At 35.2% G+C, this 14,448-nt stretch overlaps 1 protein-coding gene and 1 long non-coding RNA gene across 12 annotated transcripts in view; one reads left to right on the top strand and one right to left on the bottom strand.

The window, feature by feature from the left end:
• tmem260 (transmembrane protein 260) overlaps window positions 1-11,415 on the bottom strand; it is a 177,183-nt gene extending 165,768 nt beyond the window's left edge. For 5 of the 9 annotated variants that reach the window (XR_015512641.1, XR_015512640.1, XR_015512642.1 and 2 more), the window contains exons 1-3: window positions 11,182-11,415; window positions 10,814-10,931; window positions 1,637-1,668 (exon numbers count right to left, since the gene is read on the bottom strand). Coding sequence is in view for 4 of the 9 variants with exons in the window: in NM_001443236.1 (NP_001430165.1) it covers window positions 1,637-1,668; window positions 10,814-10,919 (138 nt within the window). In the remaining 5 variants the exon portion in view is untranslated. The remainder of the gene's footprint in view (window positions 1-1,636; window positions 1,669-10,813; window positions 10,932-11,181) is intronic. The other 4 variants (XR_015512643.1, XR_015512644.1, XM_087289210.1 and 1 more) reach the window with 1 other exon arrangement.
• Window positions 10,808-14,448, top strand: part of LOC141378415 (uncharacterized) — a 46,860-nt gene continuing 43,219 nt past the window's right edge. For all 3 annotated transcript variants that reach the window (XR_015513803.1, XR_015513804.1, XR_015513805.1), the window contains exon 1: window positions 10,808-10,936. This is a non-coding gene — a long non-coding RNA (uncharacterized LOC141378415). The remainder of the gene's footprint in view (window positions 10,937-14,448) is intronic.

Raw genomic sequence — 14,448 nt, 5'->3', positions numbered from 1 at the left:
TTTTATAGAAAATCAGGGTGTACACAACAGTCTCTGGACTTGCTGCATCACAAACACCAATATCTAAACAATTTGTTTAAAAAATATTTACTTTCTGGCCATCTGATATATGGCATGGATATATATTGTGATCATGATTTTCATAAGTATTACATTGCTTTGTAAACGTTTATTATTACCAAATGTTGAGTCTTCCCGTATAGTTTATTAGAGGGCTTGGACCCGGAAGCTGCTTCACGTGACGTCACACTTAACAAGCAGATTATCATGAAAGCATTTTATGCTAAGTATTAAATACATTCAGTAATAAACTTTCAATACTTTCTCTTTATGTCATTCCATTGTTATTAAAACAAAATTGTCTTTTTTTTTTTTTGTATTTGTATGCTTGAATTGCTTGGGTTTTGGGATTGTTTTACCAAATATCTGGGTCAATGTCATGTCAGCAGCACCTTTAGAACTATATTTACCTGGAAAATTATGACATGAATGTTTTTACTTACCGTATATCTCTACAGACAATGTAAAAAGCAATACATTGACAAAGGCTCTTGGCCTTTGCAGTCAATTTTCTACATTATTACTTCGCTTATAGCATAATTAACTTTTTTAAAGGGCAGCTTGACTGTAGTTGAAAGATTTTAAATTATGAATCAAATCAGAAGCAAAGTAGCTTCCCAACAAAACCTTATTAGACACCTATACAATAAAACAGAAACGCAAATTAAAAATTCTTATTCAATATGAAGGAAGAACGGACAGCTTGAAGACAAGCAAGAGAGGTCAAAGCAGAAAAGAACAGAGAGGTTTGGGAGGAGAGACGGAGACAGGACAAAAGAAAGAGAGACAGTATGGCAAACAGATGGCAGGGGCGCGAAGGGCACGCTTGGAAGTGCCAGCAAGGTGTGTGTGACTGCGCAAGTGACGTGTGAGGCAAAAAAGCCAGTGCCACACGAGACCAGCGGCATGGAAAGAAACACGGAGGCATCGTGGGTCTGGAAGTGTGTGTGGTATGGCAGGAAATGGCTGAACGTGCTGTAGGGGGCAGTCCTGCAACGAGGAGTTTAAAAGAGAAAAGCTTCTCGGCTCCAGGGAGCAAGAAGGGAGGGCCGGCGGCCTGCGGCCCGGAGAGAGCCCTCCGACCCTGGGGAGAGCCGCAGACAGGCAGGCCACACGGACAGAGGGAGGGATTACTGGCATAGTGACACCGCCACAGCCTCCCTAAAAGGATCGCGACGGCGTAATAAACTTTATTAAATAATAAAACTTATTATAACTGTTAACCCGATTTAGTTCATTCTTTGCGGCTTACACACGCGCACACACGCATGCACAAAAAGGAGAGGGGTTGAGTATAATAAGCCTTATACCGTACATAAGGCGAAGCTTACAAAAGCCATCGCCTAACCATTCAGTCTAATTGGATTTGAAGAACAGGGTTGCAAATTATAGCATTCTCTAGTCCTAACTTAGTCAAAAAAAAAAGAAGTGCATAGAAAAGAAGAGAGGATAAAAAAAACCTGTGGCCTGAAAAGTAAATTAATCATCTTTCTTCTCCCCCCATACTTAATTAAACTTCCTTAATGCTTATAAGAGTTAATGAGTGGATTGATTAAACAATGCAGCTAATGCTTACCCCCAGCTCACAAGCAGCAGTGATCAGCTCTCCTGTGGTAGAAAAACAGAGAGGGAAATTAATGTAAACCCAATAATTATTATTAAGAGACAAGTCCGCTCCTGAAAGTTTTCCCAAATCAAATACTTGCACTGGGTTTTGCATTAATTTGCCCGGATCAAAACCTGCAAAATCTTCCCAGTGTGACATTTCCTAAGCGACACGCTCATTCTCTTCCATCGCACACGGCTCCCTTGATCCCCGAGCAGACAGACGCACACATACACAGGCAAATCTATTCACTCTTCCCATATTCCGTGACTTGAGGTGCACGCGCTGAGCCCCATCCGTCACTGTATGGCGAACACGGGCGTAAACGTCTGAAAGTCCCTCTGCGAGAAGCCACACACATACAAAAAGCTAGCTGTGTCTCTTAAGAACTTCTGTGTTTTCAGCTCCCACCATTCACTAATATCCGAGCCTGTAAACCATCAACACAGCACTCATTTAGGGTTACCACACTATCAGACCAAGTATAACATTTCCAGATGCTCATTATTATTATAGCTCAGCATATTTCTGTCTAAATGTCATCTGAATTATTAGACATTAAGACTATTGACTAGATTCCTCTGATTGGTTTAACAATGATTGTTTATGTGAGACCAGCCGTGTTCAATGATAGTATGTGAATTAAGTAATGTAATGTAATGTGTATTTATATAGCACATTTATTGTGTAGGGCCATACACCCAAAGCGCTTCACTATTATGGGGGGGGGGGGGGTCTCTTCACACCACCACCAGTGTCCAGCATCCACTTGAATGATGCGACAGCAGCCACGGGACAATGACGCCAGAGCACTCACCACACACCAGCTATAGGTGAAGTGGAGAGACAATGATAGAGCCATTTCGATAGATGGGAATGATTGGGAGGCCATAATGGATAAGGGGCCAATGGAGGGAATTTGGCCAGGTTTTACACTGTAAAACCACTTATTTACCATACTCATATTTCACTCAAACTTTCCATGTTGCAAATTGCTTAAACAATTTGGCACTGTAAACTGAATGCAACTATTGAAATAATAAAAGTACACAGTATTTAAATTAAAAATGTAAAGTGAACTCAAATTTAGATTGTATTAAGCTAAACTTAAGAGGATAGTTTAGCCAAAACAATACGTTTTGTCATCATTTGAGTTTCTTTCTTCTGTTAGGCACAGAAGACGATATTCTGAAAAATCTTGAAAACTGGTAAATGGTTTGCCTTTTCTACTTCCATAGTACCAAAACCAATTTTTGGGTTAAAAGGTGTCATTTAAACTTAATCAAAAAACTTGTCAGAACGTTGGGTTTGTCCATATTTGACCCAACATTGAGTTACAACATTTTTATTAGTGTACTCCAGTACATTGCACTTTCAATATCCAGTAGGCGTTAACTCAACTAGTGGTCAATTCACATGTGAAAAACATAATTTGATGAATCATGACTTTGTTCTAAAAATCACTACCAATATTACAACAAGCTAGAAACAATGGGTCTCATTCACTAATAATTGCTATGTTAATAATATGTTACATAGTTACATAATTATATATACACATGCACATATAAATGTACCTCTATTCATACTCTCTTTTGCCCTACCCTGTAAATAACATATTTATATGTAGGTTTCTTTAGACATGCTAACAGTATAAAGCAATGGATGTACATGATTTTTGGGTACATGTGGTATTATTTTTTTGTACATTTAGAATATATTTTAGTACATATGTTTGACTTGACTTATTTGTGAAAATGTCTGTCAGCAGTGCAGATTACAAATATTTAAATTACTGTACTGAGTAGTTTTTCTCAGAAATTGTAATTTACTAAGTAGTTTTAAAAAACGTGTACTTTTACTTACCCTTGAGCGCATTTTTAGTGCAGTATCAATACTTTTACTCCACTACTTTCCTTCAACCTGCAATCACTTCTTTATTATTTCTTGTCTATGGGGATTCCTGTCCAATCAAACCGCACTTAGAAGGTAAATTGCATCAATGAACTACCTTAAGACATGCAGCAAACTGTTTGGAAGCATTAAAAGTGTCCAAGAGGATGTCCAAAATCTTTACACGCAACGACCCAGAAACTGTTTAGATGCATTACTGTATGATGACTGACACAAGACGTCAACATGACGTCAGATTGACGTTTTACCGCAATGTCCTGGGGACATTGCATTTTGTTTCGAAATGAAAATAGAGTTTACATCAGAACCCAACGACTTCAATGTCAACATCCAACCTAAAATCAATCAAATATCACCTTCTAATGATGTTACAGCTTAACAAACAAAATCCAATAGCATCAAAGTGGTTTACACTTTGATGCTATTGGATTTTGTTTGGCATACCTGATAAATAAATGTCAGAATCTGACGTCAATATGATGTTGGTTTAAGATGTTGACTCGACGTTGGATTTTTAGTTTCATATTTTTAATCAACTGATGTTATTGATACCAACTTAAACTTTTTTCTAAATAACAGTTTTTAGCAGAACAAAACTATTAACGATGTAGGTTAATTTGGGCTGAGAATGAGGACAGTGACAGGGTTTGTAAACAAAATGAGGAAGTTTCTAATAAAGAAAAAAAATCTGAGATCCAAATGAATGACAACTCGCAGAAATCAACCATCAGTCTATTTTAGAAATTTTGGGATGAAATACTTTTTATCCACTGTATTTATGTTTTTATTTCAGTGCCAGGTAATGTAAGTTTCTAGTAGAATGTCCCGTTTATAAAAGTGAATTTAGGGAAAATGTGCTTAAACGGTAGAAATTTCAACACTCTACAACCAAAATCTAGAAATCTACCAACAAAAACAAATCTTTATATTTATACTACAGTTCGGAGAATAATGGGCAAAAAGTCCTTTCGCCTACTAATCCTAAATGTTTTGCCCTGTTGTATAAATCTAACCAACGCCGCCTGATGCAACACTTGCCTAAACACTGTAAAATCCTATAATCTCAGCTCTCTGATGCAATATGAAATGTTCGACGCATCACAAAATTTTGAAATTTTTAGCTGGCACTTCCTGCGTATCACTAGCAGTTGCCTGTTTTCCTTGTCATGTTGGAAGTCCTCTATCTGTAGGTGCAGACCCCTCACACTTCAGCAGCCGAATTTGCTCTGCTTTCACAGTCTCATTTAGAATAGAAATAAATAAGCACGTGGCGAGGCCAGGTCTACCGCATTTCAAAGAGCGAGGATCTCCCTGTAATCAAAATTTCTCATGTTATACATCACAGTTTCATTCAGTTCAGTGTCTAGACCCCAACACAGAGCCCTGTCCCGTACAGGGAGGGGTGAACAGAGAAATAGAGTGCAAATGCAAAAGGACAGCGGTGGAAGGAGTGAAGTGTCTCTGTGATAGCACAAGCATCGGGCACTAACAGCAGCCTTTTTCCCCCCATAATCCCCATCATTTTCACACTCGCATTCCTAGACAACAGCAGTCCCGCGGGGCGCCCGCTCAGCCTCTCCGGGGCGCAGCACACCTAAAGGGATTAGGACTGCGAGACGGAGACCTGGAGAATTTCTGCCGAGCATTCAGCTGGCGCTATCACACCAGCATCCTGCAATGTCCCTAAACGCCACGCTTAAGGGGTTGGCCGATTTTTTTTTCTCTCTCTTCGTAAGCCCCAAACAGCTTCTTGCACCCCGCCTCCCCCAAAAGCCTCCAAGAGCCACCCGGCCCGTGCACATGCTGTAAAGCTCACGGAGCAGCAGCTTGTTGTTTGCATGCACCCTCCAGAAGAAAAACATTTATTTTTGTCTTTCTTTTAGTTAAGCTGCTTGTTTATAGGGCAGGGTGTTTTTTCAGCATTGCTCAGTCTATATGAGTCAAATAAATGTAAAGGCTAGCTCGCACTAAGAATGATAGCTTTAAAGACACGACATTGTGTTTACTATAATCACATGCTGCAGTTTTGTCATCTGACACTATAAAACGGGCTGGCTTCTAATAGGCTCATCCTTTAAAAAATCGATTGGTAACACTTAACGATAAGGTTGTATTAGTTTAAGTTAGTTCACGTATTTATTAACATGAATAAACAATGCTGATATTAGTTAAGAACAATCTTTGCTGATGTTAGTTAAGTTCATTGTTAGTTCATGTTAATTTTGCAGTGCATTAACTAAATGTCAATACGCATAAATCTGGATTTTAATAATGCATTAGTAAATGTTAAACTATGATTTATAAATACTGTACAAGTATTATTATTAGTTCATGTTAATAAATACATTAACTAACATTAACTAATGAAACTTTGTTGTTAAGTGTGACGGAAATATTGTTTAGAATGGAATTCGAACAACATAAATTCTCTGCGTCACAATGACTGTATTTTTGATGTAGATTAAGTTGTATTAAATTTAATTTAAATGAAATAGATTTTTTTTTAAATCTATTATAAAATATTTATAAAATATAAATTGCAAAAAAAATATTATAAAATATAAAAATGCAAAAAAGGCTTCATATTTATATCTTTAATAAGATATTATTGCAATGACCATGTAAATACCATGTGCTTGAATGACCAAACCAAAAAATGTTTAAACCTTGAATAAATGTCATTTTGCAGATTTTAATAATTCTATATAAACTTCTGTTTACATGTATTGTTCACAAAATATTAAAATATATATTTTTTTTATTTTCAATTAACTTCAATTTTAGCTCAGAGTTAATAATGAAATAATATTAAGTTTTAGGAAGTCACTCCATATCGCACTAGCCTTGTCATTAAAAATTTTTCAGAGGATCATTTTTCATAAAGGGGGTTTGCATGAGCACATTTAATAATTCATTTTTACTTTGTTATGGGAAAAGTTAAAGTACTTTATAAGAAAAAATATTAACACAAAACTTTTTTTGGTGGGGGGAGACAAAGGATTTTTTCATATACTGATAAACAGTGAAGAACTATAACTATATACATACAACCCTCACAAATCTCTCATTTAAATTATTATTTTCAATAGAAAGCTATACAATATTATATTTGTGCAAATACATTAGGTTTGTCAGTACTGAAGCCAAATCTGGAGGTAATCTAACAAAATAGCTTATGAAAACGGTAAAAATGAGTACACCTAAATTTATATATTAGGTAAACATTTTAAATAATTTTTTTTAAAAGAGCAAAATTCAAGAAAAACTAAATAAATTAAAATTTTGTAGGTTGTATTTTTTCCAATATTTTGCATGACTTTAGATGTATTATATTTCTATTTCAGTGACTAAAATATTATTTTAATAAATATATCCATAAATCGGTTTTGTTCAAATGCACCAAAATACATTACCTGTACTCGCTTATAAATGGATAAAAATATTAATTTTTAAATTATGTTGAGCACCGTAGTTATATACATCTATAAATAATAAAGCACCTAATATTAGAAAACATTAAAATAATTCAGAGAATCATCCTTCGTGACAAAAGTTGTTGACTTGTTAATAAGCAGCAAATAATTTGAATCTATAATGAAACATCTGAAATATTTAATAAAACAAATATTTATTTTAAAATAAAATGTTTTTTTTTTCAAGAAAGGACAATCATCTAATTGAGCATATGTAGAAATGTCAAGGCAGTTATATCCCTGTGATAATCTTACTTAATTCTGCATAATAAATATATAATTAAATATTTGAAGATAAGCAAAATAACAGAAATTGCATAAGAAGATAAGAAAAGAGGCTAATACAGGTCTGACTATTAAAAGTGATAGAATTCTTCGATTAACTATGACACATCTTACAAGAAAGCAATCCTTTGCAAATTTGCCCAATTCTGCAGTGCATTATTATCATCATGTACAGTGTTTCTCTCTGTTGTGATTAGTGGTCTGACGTCACTCCAGAGGGATTAGTAATTCTGTTTTCCTGACAGCTTTGCGAGGGAAACAGACACACTCTTCTATGTCTGACCCAGCAATAAACAACCTTCCTATTTGTTCAAACGGATGATTTATGTAATATGCACAGAGAACAACAGTTGTTATTTGTGTACGCTGGGTTGATTCCTGTTGGCTACTGCAAAGTATCTGAATAATGAATTCTGCTTCTGTAATTCCCTGAACAAAATATTTTCTCAGGTTATGGACAAATCAAGCCAAGCAACTTCTTAGTTTTCTGAATTTCACTGTCATTTTTGTTTTGTTCTGCAAAATACTGAAGACATTTCTTTCATTTTAAATACAAAAGATGTCATTTAGAATATAAATTGACAATTGGTCAATATAACAAAAACACTAGGTATTCAGGCAAGTTTATATTAGTTTTAGACAATATACCAATAAATTTAAAAATATAGTTCACCCATTTTGTCACCCTCAAGTATACGCAAACCTTTAGGAGTTAAATATAAAAGATGATATTTTGAAGAAAGCTAGAAACATTTAACCATTTACCTGCAAAGTATTGTTTTTTCCAACTAGGAAGTCAATGAGTTACAGGTTTTTAGTTTTCTTCAAAATATCTTCTTTATTGTTCGGTGTTCATTGTTGGGTGAAAAACTCCTTTAAGTTAATACCTTTATATTATGTCATTTAAAACAGATTTGACTTGTCTATATAACTTGTAAAACTTGACTTGAAAAAACTTGTCTGAAAACACAGTACCTTTTTTGTAATGTTGACCAATTTATTCTCTAAAATTTATTCTCTCAATTCATTTTCTAAATTACTTTTTTCATGTCTTATTTGGAAAAAATTGTTAGCAATATAACAAAACTAACATTACTATTTAGTCAATAGCTAGAGAGAAAATTCAGAAAAACTGTCAAACAAAAGTAAATTACTACAGAACTTTCATTTTTGTGTGATCTGTCCCTTTAAGAATAAAAAATATATATATATTCGGTGGAATAACCCAGATTTTTAATCTCAACAATAGTTTTCATTTGTTAGGATAGGGCAGGGACAAAAGTAACAAATCGATTTTCTCGAATCCCTGACAACATCTGATTTCCAGGCTATGACAGCACATTCAGCATGCAACCCTTGATGGAAATCCCAAATATCGAATGATTTCGAGACCGTGTCTAGCAGTTAGCTCCGAATTCTGTTATTAAGTGCTAAAAGTAAACTATTGTAGCGGTTCTTTTTTACTTATTACAAGTTGTGTTTCTCTTTTCATAAGTCACGCTAATTATCAATCTAAAGGTTATTTAGTGAAATAAAACTTCCTTGAGTTTGAAATGTTTGAGTTTTTCACTATAAAGGTAAATCAGGTTTAAATGGGAAGAGTTCCTGTAGGGAGCAAAGTAACACTGTTATTAATGTCCCACTGCTAATAGACAAACTTTATTTTTCATTTGCACATTAGGGTGTGCAGTGTTTGGATTAAGATCTTTTAAAAAATGAATGCATATAGCCAATTATAATAAAAAAAATTCAAAAGTGTTAACATCTTGCACTGTTGGATTGCTTTTTAAACATGTAGTGGAACTGAAATTTAACATTTAAATGCAGTTGAATTTTTTTGCAAAAATAAAGGACAAAATATGTTTGCAGTTAACATTAACAACGTCATAGTCAGATATATTTGAAATAAACAAGATTAAGCCAGTAAATCTAGCAAATATTGTTGTTACTTTTGATCCACCCCTGTGTTACTTTCGTCACTGCGTGTGGGGTCAAAAGCAACAATGTGAATGTGAAGTTATATTGGGGTCACCAACATGTTACCACCAGGTACCCTGCGAGGATCACATGAGTTGCCAGTGGACCTGTTAAATTTTTTTTCTAGCTATTCTTTTTAAAAAAACACTTGCATTGGTGTAAATTTTAAAATAATCTTAAGTTTTATATATAAAAAATATATACAAAATATTTATAAAACAGATTTCATATTAGCTAGCTGGTCTTCACAGCAATGGTTGCGGGTGCAGTAAAGAAGAAAAGCATATCGTTTTCACAGTGAATCGGAGGAAGAGTTTTTGTTTTTTTACTTCATTTGGTGACGGCAAAGCAGCACAATGTTGAGAGACATTTCAGAATGTGTCACACAAGCTAACATTATCATGCTAACTATCCACCAAGCAGCACACAGCAAGTAGAAAAAGTCTAAACAGTTTGTGAAAACAGCAGTCTTTTTTCACAAACCAGTGAAACCCCCCCCCAAAAAGCAATTAAAGCCTCATTTAGAGTTGCACATTTTTTAGAAAAACAAGGCATTTTTTGACAGGAAAGCAAAGCTGTGCTTAAAGACTAGAACGGATGTAATCTCCACTATTTTCATGAAGCTACAATGCTTAGAAGAGTGTCGGCTATGTTAAAAATGCTGTAGATTTGGTGATAATTTCAGTAAAATCTGAACGTTGATTTATGTTACCCAATTGATAATCTGTGCAAACTGTTTAAAATTGTTAGTGGCAAGTGAAAATATTGTGGAAGTGGTCATTTGAAAATGTAAATACACTAGAAATAAAGTGTTGCATATTGATATTTATCTATTTCCTAACTTGTTAAATCATTGTTGACAACTATTGTGAGAAATCATTACATGAACGAATATCATTGATTATTAAGAAATAATATATAACTAAAAGTAAACTGAGCAAATTAGTTATTTGAGAAGCGCGTGTCAAACAGGTAGCCCCTCGCATTAATCGGTACCCAAGTAGCTCTCAAAAAAAAAGGTTGGTGACCCCTGTTCTACAATGATACAAAAAAACGCCTGAATTTGATAGACCACACTTTTGAGTTAGTAACCACAGCAAAAATATATATCTGCTAAAAACATGATCAAGAAAAATTTTACTTTCCTCCCCGCTCTCCCCTACTGTCATTTCCATTTTCTGATATTTTTGTTATCAGACCTTTATAGAATAAAACAAAGATGAAAACACTCAAACATACATTAAAAAGAAATACATTTTCTTAACAGCAAAGTTCATTTTAAGCCAATTGGTCAGCAAACATTTTTTTTGGTTTCACCGTAAGTGGTCTAGAAAGCCGTTTAAAAAAGATAAACGGTATAATCTCAATAAATCTCATGCAGTTCATATTTGCAAAAGCTTCATGACATACACTGTGTATGTGATATAACAGAGTGCTGTTCTGTGATAGGCTGCGTGTGATATAAACACAAACACATGACTGACTGACTGCTGTATACCTGAGTCTCCACCGGGCACAGCGCGCGGAGCACAACCGACATACAGCGCTGAAACCCCGGCTACTGTCGCTCCCGTCAAACTCCACGTCCACCTGTCCGACGACATTGCAAACCTCTCCTAAAGTACGAAGGAAGTTTTTGTTGTTTAAATGTTCATTAATGTCATATGTTCATTGCAACTTTGGTGTCGAAACTCATTCATTCGCGCAACTGGTTTACAATCCTTAGCGTACTCAAAAACACCTAGAATATACACATATTATTGCGACATATACTTATCACGATACACAGGGATGTAAACAAATAAACGGAAGCTGTATTATCAATATAATGTGTTAGGATAAAACATATTTTTAAGTTAACGTTACCTGTTATCCTGGTGGCGGTTTTTATGTATAAAGCATTGTAAACGTTGCGGCTTTCGCGCCAAACTGAACGTTAGGATGATGGCGTCAATAACGTTTTTATCTTAGCAGAAATCATAATCTAGACAACATCTCAGCTGCACTGTTCATCTTTTTTCACGTTTTTGTCCGCCTGGACTCGAGGATAATGTTGGATTTTGCTTCCTGGTTGGGCGAGGCTTGTCAAATTACCATAGTAACCGTAGTAGTTGTTAAACAATTCTTATAGACCGCCATTAAGCTTTTAAAATGTTTGTTATTTTAATTATTTAAGATATTTTTTCTTTCTTTTTTAATGATAATATCTAGTACTTAATATAAGTTTCCATAGTATAAATTAGTAACAGTGTCATGTTTTTGATTCTTCTTTTTTTGTCACCATACATTTAACCATTCTACAGTAGATTCAGGGTTGTCATTTAAGGCTCTGGATCCATCATAATCTGGGGCTAGTTGCATTGACACCATAAAGTTTCCAAACCTATGAGTTTCTTTCTTCTGTTGACCACAAATGAAGATATTTAAAAGAGCTTCTGAAAACCTGTAATCTTCCATGGTAGGAAAAATTATAAAATGGAAGTCAGGTTTACCGCATAATGTCTTCTTTAGTGTTCAAGAACCAGGACTAGGTTATCCAACTAGCAGTTAGCAAAGGAGAAATCTTTTTGGATTCAAATTTGAGTGGTCAACCGTTTTGTAACTCGCCTTAATGGTGACTAACTTTTTAAGAGTAGTCTATGCACTCAATGGACACTTTATTAGGTACACCTAACAATTACGCAGCCTTCAAGGCTGCCTTAATCCTTCATGGCATAGATTCAACAAGGTACTGGAAATAGTCCTCAGAGATTCTGATCCATATTGACATTATAGCATTAAGCAGTTGCTGCAGTTTGTCAGCTGCACATCTTTGATGCAAATCTCCCGTTCCACCACATCCCAATGGCTTTATTGGATTGAGATCTGGTGATTGTGGAGGCCATTTGATTACAGTGAACTCATTGTCATGTTCAAGAAACCTGAGATGATCCGTGCTTTATGACTTGGTGTGTTTCCTGCTGAAAGTAGCCATCAGAAGATGGGTAAACTGGTCATAAAGGGATTGATATGGTCAGCAACAATACTCTGGTAGGCTGTGGCGCTAACATGATGCTCAATTGGTACTAATTGGCCCAATGTATGCCAAGAAAATATCCCCCACACCATTACACCACCAGCAGCAGCCGTGTTGTGCATTCACAGATGCTCTTTTGCATACCTTAGTAGTAACGAGTGGTTATTTGAGCTATTGCTCCCTTTCCCAGTAGATCAGTAGTTTCTGAAATACTCAGACCAGGCCGTCTGGCACTAACAACCATGCCACATTCAAAGTCACTTAAATCAACTTTCTTCCCCACTCTGATGCTTGGTTAAAACTGCAGCAGATCATCTTGACCATGTCTACATGCCTAAGCCTAAATGCATTGAGTTGCTGCCACTTGATTTGACTGATTAGAACTTTGTGTTAACAAGCAGTTGGACAGGTGTACCTAAAAAAGTGGCCAGTGAGTGTACAGTCTATGCAACTGGCCCCTGGTGAATTGTGATAGTCATTTCATTATGAGCAATCATACTGTTAAACCTATTATTTCTGCCTTCAGAATATTTTTAAAAATATACATAATTAGGCCTATATTTAGGGCGAAGCAGTGGCGCAGTAGGTTGTGCTGTCGCCTCACAGCAAGAATGTTGCTGGTTCGAGCCTCGGCTCAGTTGGCGTTCTGTGTGGAGTTTGCATGTTCTCCCTGCGTTCATGTGGGTTTCCTCCGGGTACTCCAGTTTCCCCCACAGTCCAAAGACATGTGGTACTGGTGAATTGGGTAGGCTAAATTGTCCGTATTGTATAAGTGTGTGTGTGGATGTTTCCCAGAGATGGGTTGCGGCTGGAAGGGCATCCGCTGCGTAAAAACGTGCTGAAAAGTTGGCGGTTAATTCCGCTGTGGCGACCCCGGATTAATAAAGGGACTAAGCCGACAAGAAAATGAATGAATGAATGAGGCCTTTATTTAGTTAGCTTAGTTTAATTTAATTTTAAATTAAAAACAAAGGCAATGTTTAAAACCATAATACCATAGTAACCAAAGTAAAATCAGCCTCAATGATAACAAAGAATACAGAAAAGATTAAGGAAAAGATTTAAAAGTAGAAAAAGAAATGGGAAGATCTAATATTCCAGAGTCTATAGAAGCAGCCACAGAGACCATCTGGATAGTCACCTTTAGTTGAATCCATTCAGCTGATCTTCAGGCTGGAACATGTTTAGCTTAGCTTAGCATAAATCACTGAATCGGATTAGACCATTAGCATCTCTCTCAAATACCAAAGAATTTTAATAATTTTCTTGTACCTTGACACTCCTGTAGTTACATTGTTTACTAAGACTGATGAAAAATTAAAAGTTGCTATTTTCTAAGCTGATATGGTTAAGAACTATACTCCCATTCTGGCATGACAGAAAGGAAAAATTACCTTTGCTGCCATACCATGGCATCACTGTTACCCTTTTTCAGGTGATGCATGATATCATTACTAAATAAATAAATATGCATAATAAAATTAATTTTAGCAACTTATTTTTGATAAAAATAAATCTGAAGCAAATGTATTGTATGTTAATATTAGTGTACTTGTTTTTTACATTATTACATTATTATTGCCTTTAATCATTAATACATTGCAGAAATATTTAACATTTTGATGGTGGTGTTACTCCAGAGAAAAGGAAGGATAATTAAATTAAATTCATATTTGAATTGATCTGATAATTGCACTCACTCGTTGTCAGACAATGTCCTGGAAAATGCTTGTCATATTTTCTCAATACGCTAACTTTGATTGGTATTCAGTGTTGTCACATTTAAAAATGTCAAACCTACTATGCATCAACATGAAACGTTTCAAAGTGTTGACACCAAATTTCATATACAGTTGAAGTCACAATTATTAGCCCTCCTGAACTATTATTTTTTACATTTCTGTTTAACGGAGAGACTTTTACAGCACATTTCTAAACATATTAGTTTTAATAACTTATTTCTAATAACTGATTTCTTTTGTCTTTGCCATGATGACAGTAAATAATATTTTACTAGATATTTTTCAAGACACTAGTATTCAGCTTAAAGTGAAATTTAAAGGCTTAACTAAGTTCATAAGGTTAACTAGGCAGACTAGTTAGGGTAATTCGTTCTG

The sequence above is a fragment of the Danio rerio genome, chromosome 17, assembly GCF_052040795.2.
Source record: "Danio rerio strain M-AB ecotype USA chromosome 17, GRCz13ab, whole genome shotgun sequence".
NCBI lineage: Eukaryota > Metazoa > Chordata > Actinopteri > Cypriniformes > Danionidae > Danio > Danio rerio.
The sequence above is the reverse complement of the archived record's forward strand: the minus strand, read 5'-3'. Positions and strand labels throughout refer to the sequence as shown.